We start from the raw sequence: 20,002 nt of genomic DNA, 5'->3' as shown, positions 1-20,002 counted from the left end.
AATGGTTTGTTGCAATCAATTGCTCAAATGGTTTGAGTTAACTTCTTGGGTTTTACAGTACATAAAATAGTCCAAGCAACCACATATTTCAACCCTCATAAACATTTCTCAAAGTCGAAGTGTGCAACTTGTTTGTCTGACCGAGCAATTGTGAAATGACCTACTTCACTTAACAGACATGATTCATAAAAACTCTTTCTCTTGGCGTCAACTCTCAAATCTTTTTGTATGGCTTCAAATGACTTGCAATATAATACAGGCCTTTACACTATGGAGTTTCTTCTTCGTCTTCTATTGAAGGAAAACTAAGGAGAGCAAATAATGGTATATGTATCATATTTTGGTGCACTTGTCTCTAAATTCTTAAATTTAAAGCAAGCCACTTGATTTATTTAACATTTAGGTTGTTTTTGTACCGAGGGGCAGATGAACTTTAAATCCACTGGTGTTTTTATTGTGTTTGGTGTGTTATACTCACACAGGCGGCTTGTTGCACACTCTCTAGGATATGTTTGGCTGGGATAAGGAAGTTCAGCAGGCACTGCAGTGCATCTCCATGGTAACGTTCCTCAATGGTGCGAAAGAGTTGGCTGAGAACAGTAGGAGCGGTAGCCTCAAACGGAGGGAAAAGAGACGACAGGGCGCTCTGAATGGACCAGTCCAGAGAGGAAGGGTTCTGAGAAAGAGAGAGATTTATTTGTGTGTTAGTTACTGTATACCTTGTCCAAAGATGCATATAATGTGATATACGATGCTGCGACGAGCCCTAAACTCTTTCTTTAAAGATGTAAAATGGGGCTGTTGTCAAATGCCTGTGGCAAAATCTTTTCATAATTTCAACCCCACCTAAATCTCACTTGTTACAGAGCCAAGAAAAGAGACAATGAAGCTTGTCATGTCGAGGTTTTACTGCTTTAGTCTGCTCTAATCAAATGCACATTTTCCATTTTGCCATATCAAGGCCCAATCCCAATTCTACCCCTTAGCCCTTCCCCTTAACCTCTCGTTTTGTGCATTGCCATGAACGGGTAGGGGTGTCCTAATTTTCTTTAGCGTGAAGGCGTAGGGCTAAGGGGAAGGGGTGAATAGCCCTTCGAACAAAGATTTTTTCAGGACCACACTCGAAACCAAGGGGTAAGAAAATTTCCCAGAATACACCAGCCACAACGGCAGGATAGTTAAACCCGGAAGTAAGGAGATCCACAAATTAGTATTTTTTGTCATTATTTAGATTTTTTTATGACAAACAAACATGTTTTAATATTTTCATAACCGTGTCCGTGTTTTACCGCCATAAAAAAAATCGGAAAAATAAAAAACGCAAAATTTTGCGATCTATAATCCCTAATCATATCTCCTGTACAGCTTTCCCACAACATTCTGACAGTCGATGACACTGGAATACCCCGTCAGAAAAGTCTAGTGGCTGGGAATGAGCTTTTTACAGCATCTGCTATAATGTTAAAGTTGTTTTTGGTGTGTTTACATTGATGAATATGGCCACTGTGTTAAATGCACAGTATTACGATCTTAATGAAGATTTCCTGAAGATAAATACCAAAAAATAGCACAACTGGAATCACTACAGCAGTCGCCATCGTCTGATCTCATATGAAGCAAGAGCTCACGATGACATATGATGACGTGTGCAGGTGCTGTAGTGCTGTCTTAATTCTTAGGGGTAAATTTGGAAGCCCTTCCCCTTTCTCTGGCCCTTAAAACAGAGTGGGAAGGGGTAAGGGTACAAAAATAGAATTGGGATTGCGCCAAAGTCTCTTGCATTGAAATCCCCTCCACTTGCAGTTGTATATAAATTGTCATGCAAAGCATGACTGTTTTACCCCTACCTTACAGTAAAGATCAGTTTGTTTAACCTAGATAGACATTATTATGGATAGCCACATTGAGACCTCTTCTGGACCCCGAAAGTGTGAGTTTGTCCAAAATATACACCTCATTTGATTTGGTTTACCTCATGCAGGGGAGATTTGTATCATTAGTAGACAAGCACAATGAGGTAGAACAAAGAAAACACACAGTCTGAGAGTATTTATATGAGTGTTTATGTACCGAGCGTGTGTGCGTAATACAGAAACATCCCTATTCGTGCACATCTGAAGGCTTACGGCTATATATTTGATCTCCCAAATATTTATCATTCACGTTCCCCAGCCAGTCTTCAGTAATGAGGATGTCGGGCTCACGTTTCAGTTGTCCGACTTGGAATAATTTACAAAGCAGATGTGGGAAGAGCACTGGGAAAAAAATATGCCGGATTTATGTGGAAAAACCTATCCTCATTGACCTTGGTTTAAACCCAGATAGAAATGTTACATACACTGCTAGTTAGAGGCTGAAACCTATAAACCGCATGTTTAAAACACTTTTTATGAAGCTCCGTGCAATGATTAACCATAGCAAGAAATGCGTGTTTAGCCGGCTGAGGATATTTGTGTGTTTAGTCTATTAATCTTTTGGCTGTAGAGACCTCGAGGCTTCCTGATTAAGATGATTACAGGACCTGAGTGTGATCTCGCACAGGAAGTTTATGTCTGCCAGGGAAAGAACAAACATAAACAAATCCCGTCCTTTCTCGGGAAAGAACATGTAATGTCTCAGAGATTATATAAGCATAAACAAGGCAGGGTTAGTGTATTTCTTCAATTAAAATGATTTGTTTTAATTTAGCTAGTCATTTTTAATCTCACTGTTAGTTATTGAGATATTATTATGATTGGGTTTAGAGTGTTTGGATTGAAGTGCAGAAGATATGCACTATTTACCAAGACATCTTCACTGTTGTTATTGCTCATACTTGAGGTTAGTGATTTCACCAAACTCCAGCTTTTTGAATTTGTGTCTCATATTGCAGCCTTTGTTTGAGCTCCAGACATAAATGATTCCTCAGAGTCTGGAGTTCATTGAATCAGGCGGTGTGAACTCTGATGTCTTAGTCACTGGACGATACAGACATCAGATGTCTGCTTCGTCATGTACTCATCTATGAAATATGCACATATTGATGTTTATCTTCACTAGGCTGTCTCGCATGCTGATTTCTTGCTTTGTATTTCCAGTGATAAACACTAGAAATTACTAAAAATGTTAGAAACATTTATTTTGTGATTTTTAAAATGCATCGCAGTTCAGCCCTTAAATTGATTATGAGGTTAGTTTTAACAGCAGTGGGTGCTCTAGGTGCTCTATGATGCTGTAGGCTAGTGTTTAACAGCAGATGGCGCTCTGAGCTAGTTTTTTTATGACAGACGTTACTCTCTAGGCTAGTTTTAATAGCAGGTGGTACACAAGGCTATTTTTTATCAGCAGACGGTGCTCTAACCTAGTTTTTATCATCAGATGGCGCTCTAGGTTACTTTTTAACAGCAGACAGTGCTCTAGCTTAGTTTTAACAGCATATGTCGCTCTCTAGGCTAGTTTTTAAGAGCAGATGGCACTCTAGGCTAGTTTTAAGAGCAGACATCGCTCTTTAGGCAAGTTTTTAACCGCAGACGTCGCTCTCTAGGCTAGTTTTTAACAGCAGACGTTGCTCTTTAGGCTAGTTTTTTACAGCAGACGTCGCTCTCTAGGCTAGTTTTTAAGAGCAGATGGCACTCTAAGCCAGTTTTAACAGCAGACGTCGCTCTCTAGGCTAGTTTTTAACAGCAGACAGCACTCTAGGCTAGTTTTAACATCAGACGTCGCTCTCTAGGCTAGTTTTTAACAGCAGACAGCACTCTAGGTTCGTTTTAACAGCAGACGTCGCTCTCTAGGCTAGTTTTTAACAGCAGACAGCACTCTAGGTTCGTTTTTAACAGCAGATGGTGCTCTGGGCTAGTTTTTAACTGCAGACGAGGCTCTAGACTACTGTTGAACATCAGACGTTGCTCTCTGCAAGCAGCAGTTGGCGCTCCAAGCTAGTTTTTAACAGCAGACAGTGTTGTAGGTTAGTTTTTAACCGCAGACAGCGCTCTAAGGTAGTTTTTAAGAACAAATGATGCTTTAGGGTAGTTTTTAACAGCAGTGGGTGCTCTAGGTGCTCTATGATGCTGTAGGCTAGTGTTTAACAGCAGATGGCGCTCTGAGCTAGTTTTTTATAACAGACGTTACTCTTCAGGCTAGTTTTAATAGCAGGTGGTGCACAAGGCTATTTTTTAACAGCAGATGTTGCTCTAGTCTAGTTTTTATCATCAGATGGCGCTCTAGGTTAGTTTTTAACAGCAGACAGTGCTCTAGCTTAGTTTTAACAGCATATGTCGCTCTCTAGGCTAGTTTTTAAGAGCAGATGGCACTCTAGGCTAGTTTTAAGAGCAGACGTCGCTCTTTAGGCTAGTTTTTAACAGCAGACGTCGCTCTCTAGGCTAGTTTTTAACAGCAGACAGCACTCTAGGCTAGTTTTTAACAGCAGACAGCACTCTAGGTTCGTTTTTAACAGCAGATGGTGCTCTGGGCTAGTTTTTAACAGCAGACGAGGCTCTAGACTACTGTTGAACATCAGACGTCGCTCTCTGCAAGCAGCAGTTGGCGCTCCAAGCTAGTTTTTAACAGCAGACAGTGTTGTAGGTTAGTTTTTAACCGCAGACAGCGCTCTAAGGTAGTTTTAAGAACAAATGATGCTTTAGGCTAGTTTTTAACAGCAGACAGTGTTGTAGGTTAGTTTTTAACTGCAGATGGCTCTCTAGGCTACAGTTTTAACATCAGATGGTGCTCTAGGCTAGTGTTTAACATCAGACGGTGCTCTAGGCTAGTGTTTAACATCAGATGGTGCTCTAGGCTAGTGTTTAACATCAGACGGTGCTCTAGGCTAGTTTTTAACAGCAGATGGTGCTCTAGGCTAGTTTTTAACATCAGACGGTGCTCTAGGCTAGTTTTTAACAGCAGATGGTGCTCAGGCTAGTGTTTAACATAAGACAGTGCTCTAGTCTAGTTTATAACATTAAATGACACTCTTAGCTTCATTAAAATACCAGACGGTGCTCTAGACTAGCTTTTACCAACCAAATGAAAAGAAATAAGACTTTCTTCAAAATAAAAATATCTTTAAAAATCCCCTTGCTCTGTTAAAACATCACATTATAATGTCACTGAGGGGGTAATCATTCTGTCTTCAACTGTATGCCATATACCTTCCACAATGGGCTTAATGATTAATAATTCTGAATGATTGTGGAAGGACACAATAGACTTTTGTTTAATTGTTAACTGAAGTGGTTTGTCTGGGCCGTGAGTGTGTGTGCGGCTCGTTCAGGGTGGTCCGCGTTTGGTGCATGTGGAACCTCTTCGCTCTTCTGGCTGACTTTCCCATCCTCTTCTTTTCTTTTTTTGTTCAGTAAACACATCTGCGCGGTCCAGATCTCCATCTCTCCATGGCTCTGGGCCCATGGTTCTGTTTACCCCCCATCAGTTCTTCTCCCGTTACACATCCACACCTCACATTTCCAAACACGGCCAAGTCAAACTTCATTTAGCAAATCCTCGGCATCCCAAATGAAGGATGTCTGGGGCCTGGCGTTGTTCCTGTAGTCTGGTATTTGCATTCAGGAGACCCTCAAATGCATTGCTCTCCCACTATTTGTGTAAATATCACCTTGGCTGAACTTTGTGAAGGTAATGGCTCATTTTGATATCTGGAGATTTTTATACTAATGTTAGACATTCAAAGCACTTTCTAGAATTAATGTTCAGTCTGTCTTCTCAACTGCACAAACCTTCATTTTAGTCGGCAGATTTGGTGCGACAACTTTCAATTAAATCTAAACAAAATATCTTCCCCTCCAGCAGTGCATAGGTTTGTCTATAATTAAACAAGACTGAGCTCAACAGGTAATTGCAGTTTAAGATGTAGTGTACTGTTTAAACACACAGAGGCTCAGCTGTTGTTAATTCTGGAGCTCGTTTTGTAGATTGATTCATTAATGTACATGTATGATTACTTTTTCAGCAGTATTCAGCGGTGTTTGTGAGGATAAGAATCTATGATATTTTAGTGCGTGTTCTAACTGAGGACATAAACATGTCAGTCAAGCTTTTAAGATAAGTTTATCCAATTTATTTGTAATTGGTAATTATACAAAAAGTGTGAAAATATTATTTGTTTGTGTTTTCACAGAAAATGGAGCAGGGTTATATTCAGTCATTCATTTTCTTGTCAGCTTAGTCCCTTTATTAATCCAGGGTCGCCACAGCGGAATGAACCGCCAACTTATCCAGCAAGTTTTTACGCAGCGGATGCCCTTCCAGCCGCAACCCATCTCTGGTAAACATCCACACACGTTCACACACACACTCATACACTACAGACAATTTAGCCTACTCAATTCACCTGTACCGCATGTCTTTGGACTGTGGAGGAGCACCCGGAGGAAACCCACGCGAAGGCAGGGAGAACATGCAAACTCCACACAGAAACGCCAACTGAGCAGAGGTTGGAACCAGCGACCCAGCGACCTTCTTGCTGTGAGGCGACAGCACTACCAACTGCGCCACTGCCTCCCCCAGGATTTTATTTTAATATATAAATATCAATTTCTTATATTTTAAATACACATAAACACACACACACAAACACATTTATACAACAGTTCTGTCTGGTTCATGAATCTGATTGGCTGATAGTCGTGTGATATTCTGCCAGTAGCAGCACCCGTACCACCTCTTCACCCTCCACCCTTGTGTATTCCTCTAGCCACATACAGCAGCAAGCAGAGGACACTCTACTGTTTGACAAATATTGCAGCTGTTGGACAACATAATGTACTTTTGAGGCTTTTTTTTTTAGTCGAGAATCTAGTTTAGATTTTAACTATGGAGTAGAGGTCTGGTCGGGACCCTTTAATTATGCAAACTTAATATAGCCTAATATAAAGGAAACTGATGAGATATAAAAATTCACCCCCCTCACAGTTGTCATGAAGGGTAATATTAGCTTTATGAACCAAAATCGTTCTTTGTACCAGGCTGTAAACACCTTTTTTTCTGCTGTAAAGTTGGCCATTCTAACAGTGGGCTCAACTGAAATTTGCTCCATGTGGACTAGCGGAATTTCGATGAATTGCAGTTTCAGTTACTTCCGTATCGGCTTCCCGAGGGAGAGTTGCCGCTTGGTTAAAATAAACAAAAAGTTGCTGGTGAGACAAATGAAACTTTGCACTGCTCCGTTTACATACAGTAGGCTTGGTTGCATGTTGTCATGGTACAAAAATGACACTGTGATTTAATGCTCTCTCAACATTCATTTAATTCTATGCACATGTGCCGATGTAGCTGTGAAAATAAGTGCTTTTGCCTGAGTGGAAGTTGCAAAAATACAAAATAAAAAGGCAGAAATGTATGTTTGTTCACTGTTGAGCATTACTATTTGATAGGGGTTCGAAAAGCAAGGTGTATTCTAGAGCTGTGAACCTACACTTGTCTCACGGTTCGGTTCGGTTACGATTATCATGCCATCGATTCGGTTCAATTCGATATTTCGGTGCATCACGGTGCATTGACGATGCTTTTATATTTTCTTCACAGCAGCAGCTCTTGTATTAAAATGTATGAATATATTTATATTTATATAGGTTATTATTTGTAATACAATTGTGTCATTTAATACAAACAGTCAGATATATAAACTAACTTTAAACAAAATGAGCATTAAGCAAATAATATGAACAAATATAAATATCCAGCTCAATTTCTGATCCTTGTCTAGTTCTATTACACCTCTTTGATTGGTTACACCCTCAACAAAACGGTTGCGATTGGCTCTTGCGCGCTGCGCTCTTCAGATGAATGATAGGTGGCAGCGGCGATCTCACAGCTGATCTATGATAGACACGGTGGAGAAAACTCTGCAGACACGCGCTCGTTTCTGTATCCAAAAGTAACACTGTAAAACAGCCGAGAGGAGAAGAAAAGTCACGCCAGCAGGTCAAATGGGCCACTGTGTGTGTGTGAGAAAGAGAGAGAGAGACAGAGACAGAGGCAGAACGAAAGCGAGCGAGAGAGAGAGAGAGAGAGAGAGGGGGTAGGCTACTTTTATTCTCAAACTCACAGTGAAATTGTGCACAGTTCATAAGTATTAAGTAGTTAGAGCGTTGTAAATACTCGCCGTCGTCTCCCTCGCGACAGAGCGCATATGAGGTAAATGACGTCAGTAATAACCGGTTATGATTATTACTGAACCGATACCGAATTGTCCGCGTCTGCATCGCGGTGCATTGAAGAAACGATTAATTTTGACATCCCTAGTGTATTCCATGCCATTCCTTGCAATGCAACAGCAGAAAAGCACCAGTAATGTGCCGTTCGGTGTTTGAAAACACATTTACGCTTGCCTCAAAGAATAAGTCTTGACTTGTGCAGTTGGCGAAGGACAAAAGAGGCACTCAGAGCTTTAAAACCCTCTTTTCAGTCTCTGTAATCACTCCAGGGTTGCACAAAGAGCACAGAAATCTTAAAAGTACAAGTGGCTGGAGTTAAAAAGTCCATATGCGCTCTTGAGATAGCCGCTAATCTAACCTGAACGAGATTCTTCATCTTCTGTAAGCTCGTATTTCAGCTGTCAGATTCCAGTAAGTCTCTCCTTCTCTTCCTCCTCGTCAGGACAGTGTTGTCTTTGTCTCTGCGCCACTGTGTTTTAACTCCTTACTGAGGGAGTTCGGCACAATGGATCCTTCTTTAACACACCACTGCTCGCTCTCAACATCTACAACATCTGACAAGCTGCTCCAGTTTCAATACACTGTTCAGAATGGAGCTTCTTCAGTCCTCCTCTGCAACTTCAGCTTCAAACGTGTTTCTCTTTAAAGTATGCATGAAATCAAAACTAGCCATATTGATGTCCTTAGCTCACATGGCTAGCTTTGTGGTGAACAATCAATCTGCGCATGTCATTAAGTAAAAAATAATACAAAATAGTTTTAATAACTCATTTCTAATAACTGATTTATTTTATCTTTGTTATGATGACAGCACATTATATTTTACTAGATATTTTTTTCAAGACACTAGTATTCAGGTTAAAGTGACATTTAAAGGCTTAACTAGGTTAATTGAGAGGGTGCTCGCTGCAGAGCCATTTGAGCAGAGCTGAGCTCCAGCGAGGGGGAGCATGAGCTGTCGCTCCTCCTCCTGTAAGCTGTTTTAATGCGTACACCAACCCCACCCCTAACCCTACCCCCAGTGACATCACTCGTAGAAGAAGTGCAAAAAGGTGGAGCTCAAGCTCAAGCTCCCCCTCGCTGGAGCTCAGCTCGCCCAAATGGCTCTGCAGCGAGCACCACTTGGGTTAATTAGGCAAGTCATTGTATAACAGTAGTCAAAAATATATATTGCCTTAAGGGGCTAATACTCTCAAAAAAAAAATTGTTGAATGAACATGATTTAATCGTGGCACCCTTTATGCATCTAATCCAATTAAGTAAACCTGAACTGCTTTGAACATGTTGTATGAGCACATTTGTAGATAAAACATGGTTTCAATATGTCAGTCTAACTTCTTTGCAACTAATTGACTCAAAATGTTTGTATTGTGTTATTCTAATTAAAATGATTCTAATTTACTCAATGTAACACTAAAGCTTTACTTTAACAAAATTACGTCTTATCAGCTAGTAAATTTCTTGTTCAATATTGTTGTTTAAATTACATTTTTTAAATGACAAAACTATGAAGCAAGATTTAAAATTAAGTAATTCAACACAAAAAGGACAGAAAACATGTTATATATATATATATATATATATATATATATATATATATATATATATATATATATATATATATATATATAACGCTCACGCTCAATCTGCCCAGTTGGTGGAATGAACTAATTTTCAAGAAACGACTAAAAACTCAACTATTTAGTCTCCACTTCACTTCCTAATCTGCAATTTCCTCTCTGGATATCACACTAACTGTACCCCAAAAAAAAAAAAAAAAAAAAATACTAATACTACTAATACTTTCCTTTTTAGACTTTACAGACCTGAAACTTGCCTATAGCACTTATTCATTGTTGCTCTTATAGTTGTGTAAATTGCTTCCTTGTCCTCATCTGTAAGTCGCTTTGGATAAAAGCATCTGCTAAATGACTAAATATATATATATATATACATATATATATATATATATATATATATATATATATATATATATATATATATATATATATATATATATATCTTTTATTATAGCCTTTAGCAGGCACCAATCACATTTAAACAAATTTCTTCTTTAATATTCTGATACAAAATGTTATATAATATCCAAAATTGTAATATGTAATATAAAATGTATAAGAAACATTTAGCCAACAAAATAACCTTGGCTCTTAAGAAAACTGATCCCCAAGCAATACCTGTAGGACGTTAACATCATTTTTTTACCAATTGAGTTTAAACAGCTTTCTTCACTTTGGTACTCCTATTCAAAATGTAAAAGTATAAAATGTATAGGAAACATATAGCCAACAACATAACATACATAACATTCAAGCTCTTGGGAAAACCAATTGCCAAACTGTGCTGAAAACACGGGGTGATACTTCTTCTTGTTGTTTTCGTATGGTGACATTCAAACGCACTACCGCCACCTACTGATATGCGCGAAGTGACTCTCCAGAGTGAGAGTTGTCGATTTGAAGCGTCTCAGTCTCATTGAATCAACATGTTCTGATCAAATTCATTTGATTATTTCTTGATTCAGTTTCAAATAACATGAATTAATCATTTAACATACGTAAACTTGATCTGTTCTTTTCAATCTGACAAATTTTTATTTTGTAAATCCAATACATGCCTACTTGATTTTTTTGAGTGTAATATTGACCTTAAAATAGGTTTCAAACTATTTAAATAGTATAGGAAATACTGTGGAAAAATTCCTCTGTTAAACATCATTTGGGAAATATTTATACATAAAAAAGTAAAAAAAAATCACAGAAGTGTGAATAATTTTGACTTCATCTGATTATTGTTTTGAATAATCGTGATCACAATTATGACCAAAATAATCGTGATTATGATTTTCCCATAATCAAGGAGCCCTTAGTCAAATGTATGTTGAAGAACGTTTGTGCACAAAAAAATGAAGGCTGAAGCTTGTATTTGCAATGAGCCTGTGTTGATTTTAATGTCATTACTAAACTTTAAGAGCTTTTTCTGTGGCATTTCGGCTCTAATTGAAGCTTATGTTTTTAAAACAGTTTGCATGCTTACACTTTTGGTGCTGTGTTTTATTTTGTGCATATTTTCTTGGATTAGACTAAACTGCCTTCATGCATTGCTTGCATTCTTTGCATCTTTTGCAGTCCATGCTCTGCAGACAAACAAGTGCTGTTCTGTGCACATGGTGCATTTGAACAGACAGAATCTTCAAAAACACTGTGAAATTGATGTCTTCTCCTCTATCATCATTACATTTGTTATGTTTAACAGTAAAAAGGGATGCCTTTACTTAAAAAGTGAGTAAACCTGTATCTTTTTGAGCATTTAGTTGACTTTACCTAAGAAAAAAATAATAATTGAACATACTTTCAACATAATGAACCTTCTGTGCATCGAAAAATGTCCTTAAGAGCAGGTAAAGGTTTGTCATGAATCCATTAATGCTTTCCAACCTTTATTTTTAGGAGGGTACTTTCATAAATATCTTGCATTCTTTGCATCTTTTGCAGTCCATGTGCTGCATGCATTAACAAAAGACAATGAGATTAATATAACTGCAAACTTTCTGAAGCTCTGTTAGCTTTTTCAAGTTGATTATGTTTAAATGTTCTCATGCTAAGTCTTCGAAGTCCCCGTTTTTCCCTCCTTTACTTCTCTTCATCCATAAACGAATCTCTCACGGACACTCTAGCAGCACTTGCGCATTTATTTCCAGAACATATTAAATCTTAAACCGCCATATTTCACCTCTGACATGCGCGGGTCTCGTGAACACGTCTGTCTCTGCACGCTGCCAACTTATTTTTACAGCTCGTGTGCTTTATTGACTCTCTCGGCGGTGCGCCCTGCAGACCAAGCTGCTTTTCTCACCGAGATCCAAGACCGCAAAAACGGACTCCAAATCATCCTGGATATCGTATTTCATTGGAATTTGATTGAGGGTCCTGGGACTCGTTTCCAAAATAAATATTAGCAGCTCAAAACACACAAAAGAGCACATATGCTCCGATCACGTATGGTTCATCGAGCTGGAGAAAGATCGGAGCAGTGCGTCAGGTGGAAAAATGAGAGACTGACAACTTTAGCAGGGCGACACAGTGGCGCAGTGGGTAGCATGTTCGCCTCACAGCAAGAAGGTCGCTGGTTCGATCCTTGGCTCAGTTGGCGTTTCTGTGTGGAGTTTGCATGTTCTGCCTGTGTTCGCGTGGGTTTCCTCCGGGTTTCCCCCACAGTCCAAAGACATGCGGTACAGGTGAATTGGGTAGGCTAAATTGTCCGTAGTGTATGAGTGTGTGTGTGTGTGGATGTTTCCCAGAGATGGGTTGCGGCTGGAAGGGCATCCGCTGCGTAAAAACTTGCTGGATAAATTGGCGGATCATTCCGCTGTGGCGACCCCAGATTAATAAAGGGACTAAGCCGACAAGAAAATGAATGAACAACTTTAGCAGAGTTTTTGGCAGATAAACACACACAAAAAATCTAGATTTCAAGGCATAGTTCACCAAAATATGAAAATGTTGTCATAATTTACTCACCCTTTACTTGTTTCAAGCCTTAAAAACTTTCTTTCTTAAACATAAAAGAAGGAATTAAAAAAAAATGTTGGAAACTTGTAACTAATAGCTATGCTTCCATCCTATTTTTCTTATATTGCTCCAGTATTGCGGGGCGATGCAGTGGCGCAGTAGGTAGTGCTGTCGCCTCAAAGCAAGAAGGTCGCTGGTTCGAACCTCGGCTCAGTTGGCATTTCTGTGTGGAGTTTGCATGTTCTCCCTGCATTCACATGGGTTTCCTCCGGGTGCTCCGGTTTCCCCCACAGTCCAAACACATGCGGTACATGGGTAGGCTCTGGGAAACATGCGGTACATTGTTTCCCAGAGATGGGTTGCGGCTGGAAGGGCATCCGCTGGGTAAAAAAACGTGCTGGATAAGTTGGCGGTTCATTCCGCTGTGGCGACCCCGGACTTATAAAGGGACTAATCCGATAAGAAAATGAATGAATGAATGAATGCCCCAGGATTACAGACTTTACACTAGCTGCCTACATCATCACAGTGGTTTATTTGGACCCACGAAATGGAGGAAAAACTAGTGGAGGTTTGACAGGACTCAGGAGCGCCCGTGTCTGTTTGACGTTTCATACAGAAAGACATTAGTTTATTATCAAGGTTGACTAGAAATGGCTAATTCCCTTTAAACCCAGGTGAGCAAACATGTACATGTTCTAGGGCTTCTTTCTCATTATGTTGTTAATAACAAAAGATATACGACGTGTTTTTGGCTGTGAGACGTAGTTTGGACAAAGTTGTCGGCGATTCTTCCTATAGTAAAGTCATGCAATGTGAAAGCCCCTGTCGCTGATCCATCTTGCAGTGTAAACACAGCAACTTTGAAAATCATGCAGTCTGAACTCGGCATAAGTGTGCATAAAAACAGGTGGATGGAAAATCCCTTAGCATTTGTTTTCCCTGCTTTGGAAGTCAATGGTTACAGGTTTTCAGCTTCCTTCGAAATATCTTCCTTAGTATAAAAATCCAAAAAGTGCTTCAGTGGTAGTTCATGTGTAGGTGCTCTTTGGATAAGGAATTCATAACGAAATCATAAGTCCAAGGCAGTCAAAAAAGTAAGTGAAAAAATTAAAAAGCCTTTATTAATATGGCTATTCTATAAAAACAGCACCTATGCTTTTTTTTTGTAACACTAGCTCTCTGCAACTCTCACATGTTCGTCCACTGAAGCTAAGCAGGGCTGTGCCTGGTCAGTACCTGGATGGAAGACCACATGGGAAAGCTGGGTTGCTGCCGAAAGTGGAGTTAGTGAGGCCAGCAGGGGGCGCCCAACCTGCAGTCTGTGTGAGTCCTAATGCCCCAGTATAGCGACAGGGACAATATACTGCTCAGTGATGACACGTTAAACTGAGGTCCTGACTCTCTGTGGTCGTTAAAAATCCCAGGATGCCCTTCGAAAAAGAGTAGGGGTTTAACCAAATTTGCTCTCCTAACCATCCCTTATCATAACTAGCTTCATCACTCTGTCTCCTCTCCACCAATCAGCTAGTGTGTAATGTGCTGTCTGGCGCAATATGGCTGCCTTCCAGGTGGATGCTGGTGGTGGATGAGGATATCCCCGTGCATTGTGTAAAGCGCTTTGAGTGTCTAGAAAATCGCTATATAAATATTAAAAAACCTTTTGTGTTTTATGAATTAACCCTTGAACAATCCCTTTAAGACGTCTGGATTGGGATCGGTCAGTCTTTGTGCCTTTCTGTCCGTGATGTTTTTTTATGGCACTGGATAGACGCGGCAGGACTGTGAACATCTGGATGATGACTTACTAACCCAAAACAGACATAGATATCTTCTTTTGTGTTCAACTAGACAAAAGAAACTCATATTAAATAATAATAAGCAAATTTGAACTTTTGGGTGAACTATCCCTTTAATATGAGTGGATTGGGATCTGCCAGGCTTTCTGTCCGGGATGTTTTTATGCCACTGGATGAATGTGAACATCTGGATGATGAACAACATGCCAACCCAAAACGGACGTAAATCATCAGATTTCTCTTTGTGTGTTTGACAGGAGCTCAGCAAGTCTTTTTTGAGAAAAGTGCACAAGACGCTGCAGTCTAGTTAGTTTGTGATTGTGAAAGTCTTTAAATGTGTTTTATGGCATGTCAGACATGAGGTGGTTGCCCTCAGTGAAATGCTGTGTTAAGTTTGCATTGCTGTGGGAGAAACCTTTTCCATTTCCTTTTTTTATTTTCTGTCCTTAAGGCATCATACCGACAGTGTTACAACAGCTGTAACCTACTAACTCATTTAGTACGCCAAAACAAATCTCTGAAGCCACACTGGGGCTCTGTTGCAAAACACGCCAAGCTCCCTACATAGGGTGGATATTATTTGCACTCTTTAAAGGCAAAGTTCACCCAAAAATACAACTCCTTCTGTTAAACACAAAACAAGATATTTTGAAGAATGTTGGGGAAAACAGCCATATATATATATATATATATATATATATATATATATATATATATATATATATATATATATATATATATATATATAATTTTTTTTATATATATATATATATATATATATATATATTTTTTTTTTTAATCAGTAGCTGTTCTTTTCCAGCATTCTTCAGAATATCAAGTTTCGTGTTTAACGAAAGAAACTCAAAAGAAGTTTTGAATGTTTAGGATTAGTAAATTATGACAGAATACTAATTTTATTTGGGTGACCTGTCTCTTTAAATGAAGGCTTTTCAAAAGGAAGCATCACAATTACTGTATACTACTCCTAAAATGCATTGTGATGGGCTTGACAAGTGGTAGAAATGTTGTTTTGCAAATGAAAGTTTATTCTTTTGAATGTGTCGCTGTTAGCTTAGCAACATTTTAAGGCTAAACTAAAATAGCATATATTTTTTTCATATCATTAAATATCAATACTAATATCAATACAGTTTATCTCGAAGGTAATGCAATGCATTCCACATCTTAGACCTTTATTTGTTATACTTTTTTACTTAATTTTGTTTTATTATTTTTTTTTACCAAAACTGCTCAAATAATGATGAACTAAATATCAGTTAGTTACAATATCTTGTTTGACAAATAAAAAGAGCCACTACCAAACATAAAAAAGAAAAAAATAATAACAGTAATAATATACTAATATATTAATAATAATAATATATATATATATATATATATATATATATATATATATATATATATATATATATATATATATATATATATATATATGTATTTTTCTAGAACAAGTACAACTACAAGATAAATAAAAAATAAATAAATAAATAAAACACAAATAATATATATATATATATAAATATACTCGCTACAATTTATAATTTACTGTTATCCCAGCAAAGGTAAACTGTATCAGTGTTATTACAAATGTGTTATTAAAACTAATATGTTGAAAAAATATTCTCTTCGTTAATCAGAATTAATTAGGGCTAATAATCAAGGGAGGCTAATAATTCTGACTTCAACTATATAAATAAATAATTTAATTTATTAATTAATAATATATATATATATATATATATATATATATATATATATATATATATATATATATATATATATATATATATATATATATAGTATTAGTTATTATTTTTATTATTTATTATAGCCTTAATATTTAATTATTTTTACTCTTACTTTTTACTATTATTAAATTGGACATGTGGGGTTTCCTCCGGGTGCTCCGGTTTCCTTCACAAGTCCAAAGACATGTGGTACAGGTGAATTGGGTAGGCTAAAATTGACCGTTGTGTATGAGTGTGTGTGTGAATGAGTGTGTATGTGTTTCCCAGTGATGGGTTGCAGCTGGAAAGGCATCTGCTGCGTAAAACATATACTAAATAAGTTGGCGGTTCATTCCGCTGTGTCCGCAGATTATTAAAGGGACTAAGCCGAAAAGAAAATTAATGAATGAATAAAAATAAAAAGTAAAGTTCTCAGTTAATTGTGAGACTGTTGAATCATAAACATGCACACATATTGAGGAAACTATATAATTTTTTGATGTGTTGTTGTCAACAGACTAAATTCTATTAATATCACTGAAGCTCTGTTTGTTGTAGAGTTGCTGCCTAACGTCCTCCAAAACTCTCACTTCTGTTGAGTCTCGATAATAACACACTGTCATAACAGACACAAGGCAGTGCACTGAATACTAATGCCAGGACAGGGTGGGTGTGTGTGTTTCTCTGTTTATATATATGTGTGTGTGTGTGTGTGTTTTCTGTGGTGTAGTGTGTATGTTTTGTGTTGTCGGTCTCTGTGAGCTGCTGACTGGTCTGAGAACAGTCTGACTCTTGTTTACGTGTTTGAATGTGTGAGTTTGCTGTAATGCTGTTTTCCTCCAGTTTAACCGCTGCACAAGAAAACAAGTGTGAGCGGATAAACAGCTCACAACCCAACACACACACACACACACCTGGACTTACAGTATAAAGTGTGACCTGTTATGTCTAAGGTCATCTGTGTTTGTTTATGTGTGTGACTCTAATGTGCTCTGTAACTTTAACATGCCATATACAGAAAGCTAGGGAGAAGAGAAAATATAGTAGGGGATTTTAGTGAACACACACACACACACACACACACACACACACACAAATACATCATTCTGTGTGATTTAAGAACCGTTTTTCTCATGGGGACCAAACAAAATGTATCCACTAGGTCAAAATTTACTGGTATTGCTATACTTGTGGGGACATTGCGATCCCCACAGTTTAAGGTATACAATGTACACACACACACACACACACACACACACAAACACACACACACACACACTGTACCTGTCAGTGTGTAAATCAGTGGTGTATCAGAGATTAAACACACCTGCCTAAAGCAAATAAAGCACAACATAAAGCCTGTGGAGGGGTTGAGCTCACAGCCAAACACCATCAGTCATTCAGAACGACACGCGCACACACACACACACACTAAAATCTAGCACACTCTTCATTTACACCTGGATATAAACAACGCCCTGTTTCTGGCTAGAGTTATTCGTACTTGACAGAAAGATGGAATCAAATGAGATAGAAAATGAAGGAAAGAAAATGAAAGTCAACTTTCAGATCAAGGTGTTTCATGTTTATAGTCCAGAATATATATGTTTGGGATTATTATTGAACTCCAGCATGTGCATCAATAACAGTCCTTGACTGAAACATGTGAATTTAACTCGTCAAATAAATATTTTTATATATAATATATTAATAAAAATATTCATATTATTAATAATATTACTAATCACATTTTTAACACATTTTTATCTGTTTTACCTATTTTTTATTTTTTATTATTTTTATTTTTATTATTTGTTTTCATTTTCTTACACTGGTCTCTTTTATTCTAGTTTATGTAAAGCATTATTTGTAAAGCATATGCTTGTCCGGCGGCGTGCAAACCAAACTGACATGCTATTTCAGAGTGAATATTCAGAGTAGCATTGTAAACAATATATGAAGAGACTAGTCGGAAAAGCGATATTTACTTGTGTTTTGTTGTTAAACTAATTAAAATCTACATTATCTATGCGGTAAAAGGCCGTTATGAAACTAAAAAATAGTCTTATCAATCTTTCATCTGAAGATGTTAGTGGCTGAACAACACTTCTTTGAACGCATTTGTAACAACAACATCTAACGCTACATCAGCTTTGCGTGAAGCTAAAACAGTTTTAAAACAGAACATGACCCATCTAAGAGAAATCCTTCAGACATGGTGTCATCCTTTCTCCAGCGTGCGAGGGTAACTCCAATATTGATTCAGGTTTTTAGAAAGTTTTGATTCAGCATGTTTTTACCGATCGCGCGCGTGCTAGCTCTCTTGTGGTCGGCGGAGCTGCGTACAAAAGGCTGCGCAATTGTTCAAATCTGCATGTGCTGACAGACAGATTGAGCTACTTATCGGAATTATGAGAGATGTCGGTCCGACTCTATTTAATTGGATGAACGTTTTTTAGTTTTATGCACACTTATGCCAAGTTCAGACCGCAGGATTTTCAAAGTAGTCGTGGCACAGATGTTTTCACACTGCTTGACTATCTGGGCTAGCGTTTCTTCGCCGCTGCTTTGTTTACACTGCAAGATGGATCAGCGACAGGGACTTTCACATTGCATGACTTTACTATAGGAAGAATTGCCGACAACTTCGTCCAAACTACGTCTCACAGCCAAAAACACGTAGTATATCTTTTGTTATTAACAACATAATGAGAAAGAAACCTTTAATGGGGTTGAACATGTACATGTTTGCTCACCTGGGTTTAAAGGGAATTAGCCATTTCTCCTTAACGTTGATAATAAACGAATTTCTTTATGTATGAAACGTCAAACAGACACGGTTGCTCCTGAGTCCTGTCAAACCTCCACTAGTTTTTCCTCCATTTCGTGGGTCCAAATAAACCGAAAATTAGTGCTTTTAACTTCTCCCCCAGCCTCCCGCTGGCCTGCAGCAGGTATACACACACACACACACCACACAAGTGAATGCCGCTCTCTCATTGGCTGTAAGCGATCGGTGATGTTATTTTCAGTCAAAACTCAATTCACACGGCATGATTTGAATTGCCGACAGCTCCAGATATTCAGCACGCCAAATATCTCACAGGCATCGGCGACTCATCGGCGATTCTCTCAGATCGCGTCTTTGATAGTTCATACTGTGTGATTGTCACTCATGTGCATGAGCAGCGATTTGCCTGTGATTTCAGGCATTTGTCGATTTGGCGATTTCTCAAAACCTGTCGGCGAGCCAAAATCGGGGCTAAAATCACGCAGTCTGAACTAGGCATTACCCAAAATATAAAAATACATATAAATACTGTGAAGAGACTTTCAACCAGCACAACAAACAATGCTGAAGACAATCCCCTACTGCACCTTTAAGCCATTTTAAGAAAAGCAAAACAGTCAAATATTTTTTTTTAAATAGATTTATCATAATGCATGCGATAGAGGGTTAAATTCAGCTGTGCTAGTCCTAAATCACAGTCAGTTCGAGCAGCAGTTCAGCTTTGACTAGTTCAGTAGTCCAGCTATCAGCAGTTCAGTGGGTCAGTAGCACAACAGCAACACACACACAACTAACAATAAAACAAACAATAAAAGAGTTTGATTTACCATCTTGACGACAGAGTCTCGACTACTGAGTTGTCATCCTCAAATCTGCTGCTCCACCGAGAAAAAGTTCCAGTTTAGTTGTGGATTGATAACGGCAGCATTTCTGGAATAATCTCAGATCCAGAGCTGCGTCTGTGCTGCGGATATACACTCTGCTGGAG

General features: G+C 38.3%; 3 protein-coding genes across 8 annotated transcripts in view; 2 read left to right on the top strand and 1 right to left on the bottom strand.

The window, feature by feature from the left end:
- The window catches only part of plxna1b (plexin A1b), a 744,633-nt gene that overhangs the window by 138,114 nt on the left and 586,517 nt on the right, over positions 1-20,002 (top strand). The gene's annotated exons all lie outside the window — the stretch shown is intronic.
- dlgap4b (discs, large (Drosophila) homolog-associated protein 4b) overlaps positions 1-20,002 on the top strand; it is a 252,770-nt gene that overhangs the window by 7,945 nt on the left and 224,823 nt on the right. The window lies entirely within an intron of this gene.
- quob (quattro b) overlaps positions 1-20,002 on the bottom strand; it is an 85,194-nt gene that overhangs the window by 42,895 nt on the left and 22,297 nt on the right. For 2 of the 3 annotated variants that reach the window (XM_087254996.1, NM_001004109.2), the window contains exons 1-2: positions 19,842-20,002; positions 479-676 (exon numbers count right to left, since the gene is read on the bottom strand). The exon at positions 19,842-20,002 is cut by the window's right edge. In XM_087254996.1, the coding sequence (XP_087111122.1) occupies positions 479-676; positions 19,842-19,844 (201 nt within the window). In that variant the 5' untranslated portion in view covers positions 19,845-20,002. The remainder of the gene's footprint in view (positions 1-478; positions 677-19,841) is intronic. The other variant, XM_087254997.1, reaches the window with a different exon arrangement.

Source organism: Danio rerio, chromosome 6 (assembly GCF_052040795.2).
Source record: "Danio rerio strain M-AB ecotype USA chromosome 6, GRCz13ab, whole genome shotgun sequence".
In the NCBI taxonomy this organism is placed as follows: domain Eukaryota; kingdom Metazoa; phylum Chordata; class Actinopteri; order Cypriniformes; family Danionidae; genus Danio; species Danio rerio.
This window is presented reverse-complemented; position numbering and strand designations above follow the sequence as displayed.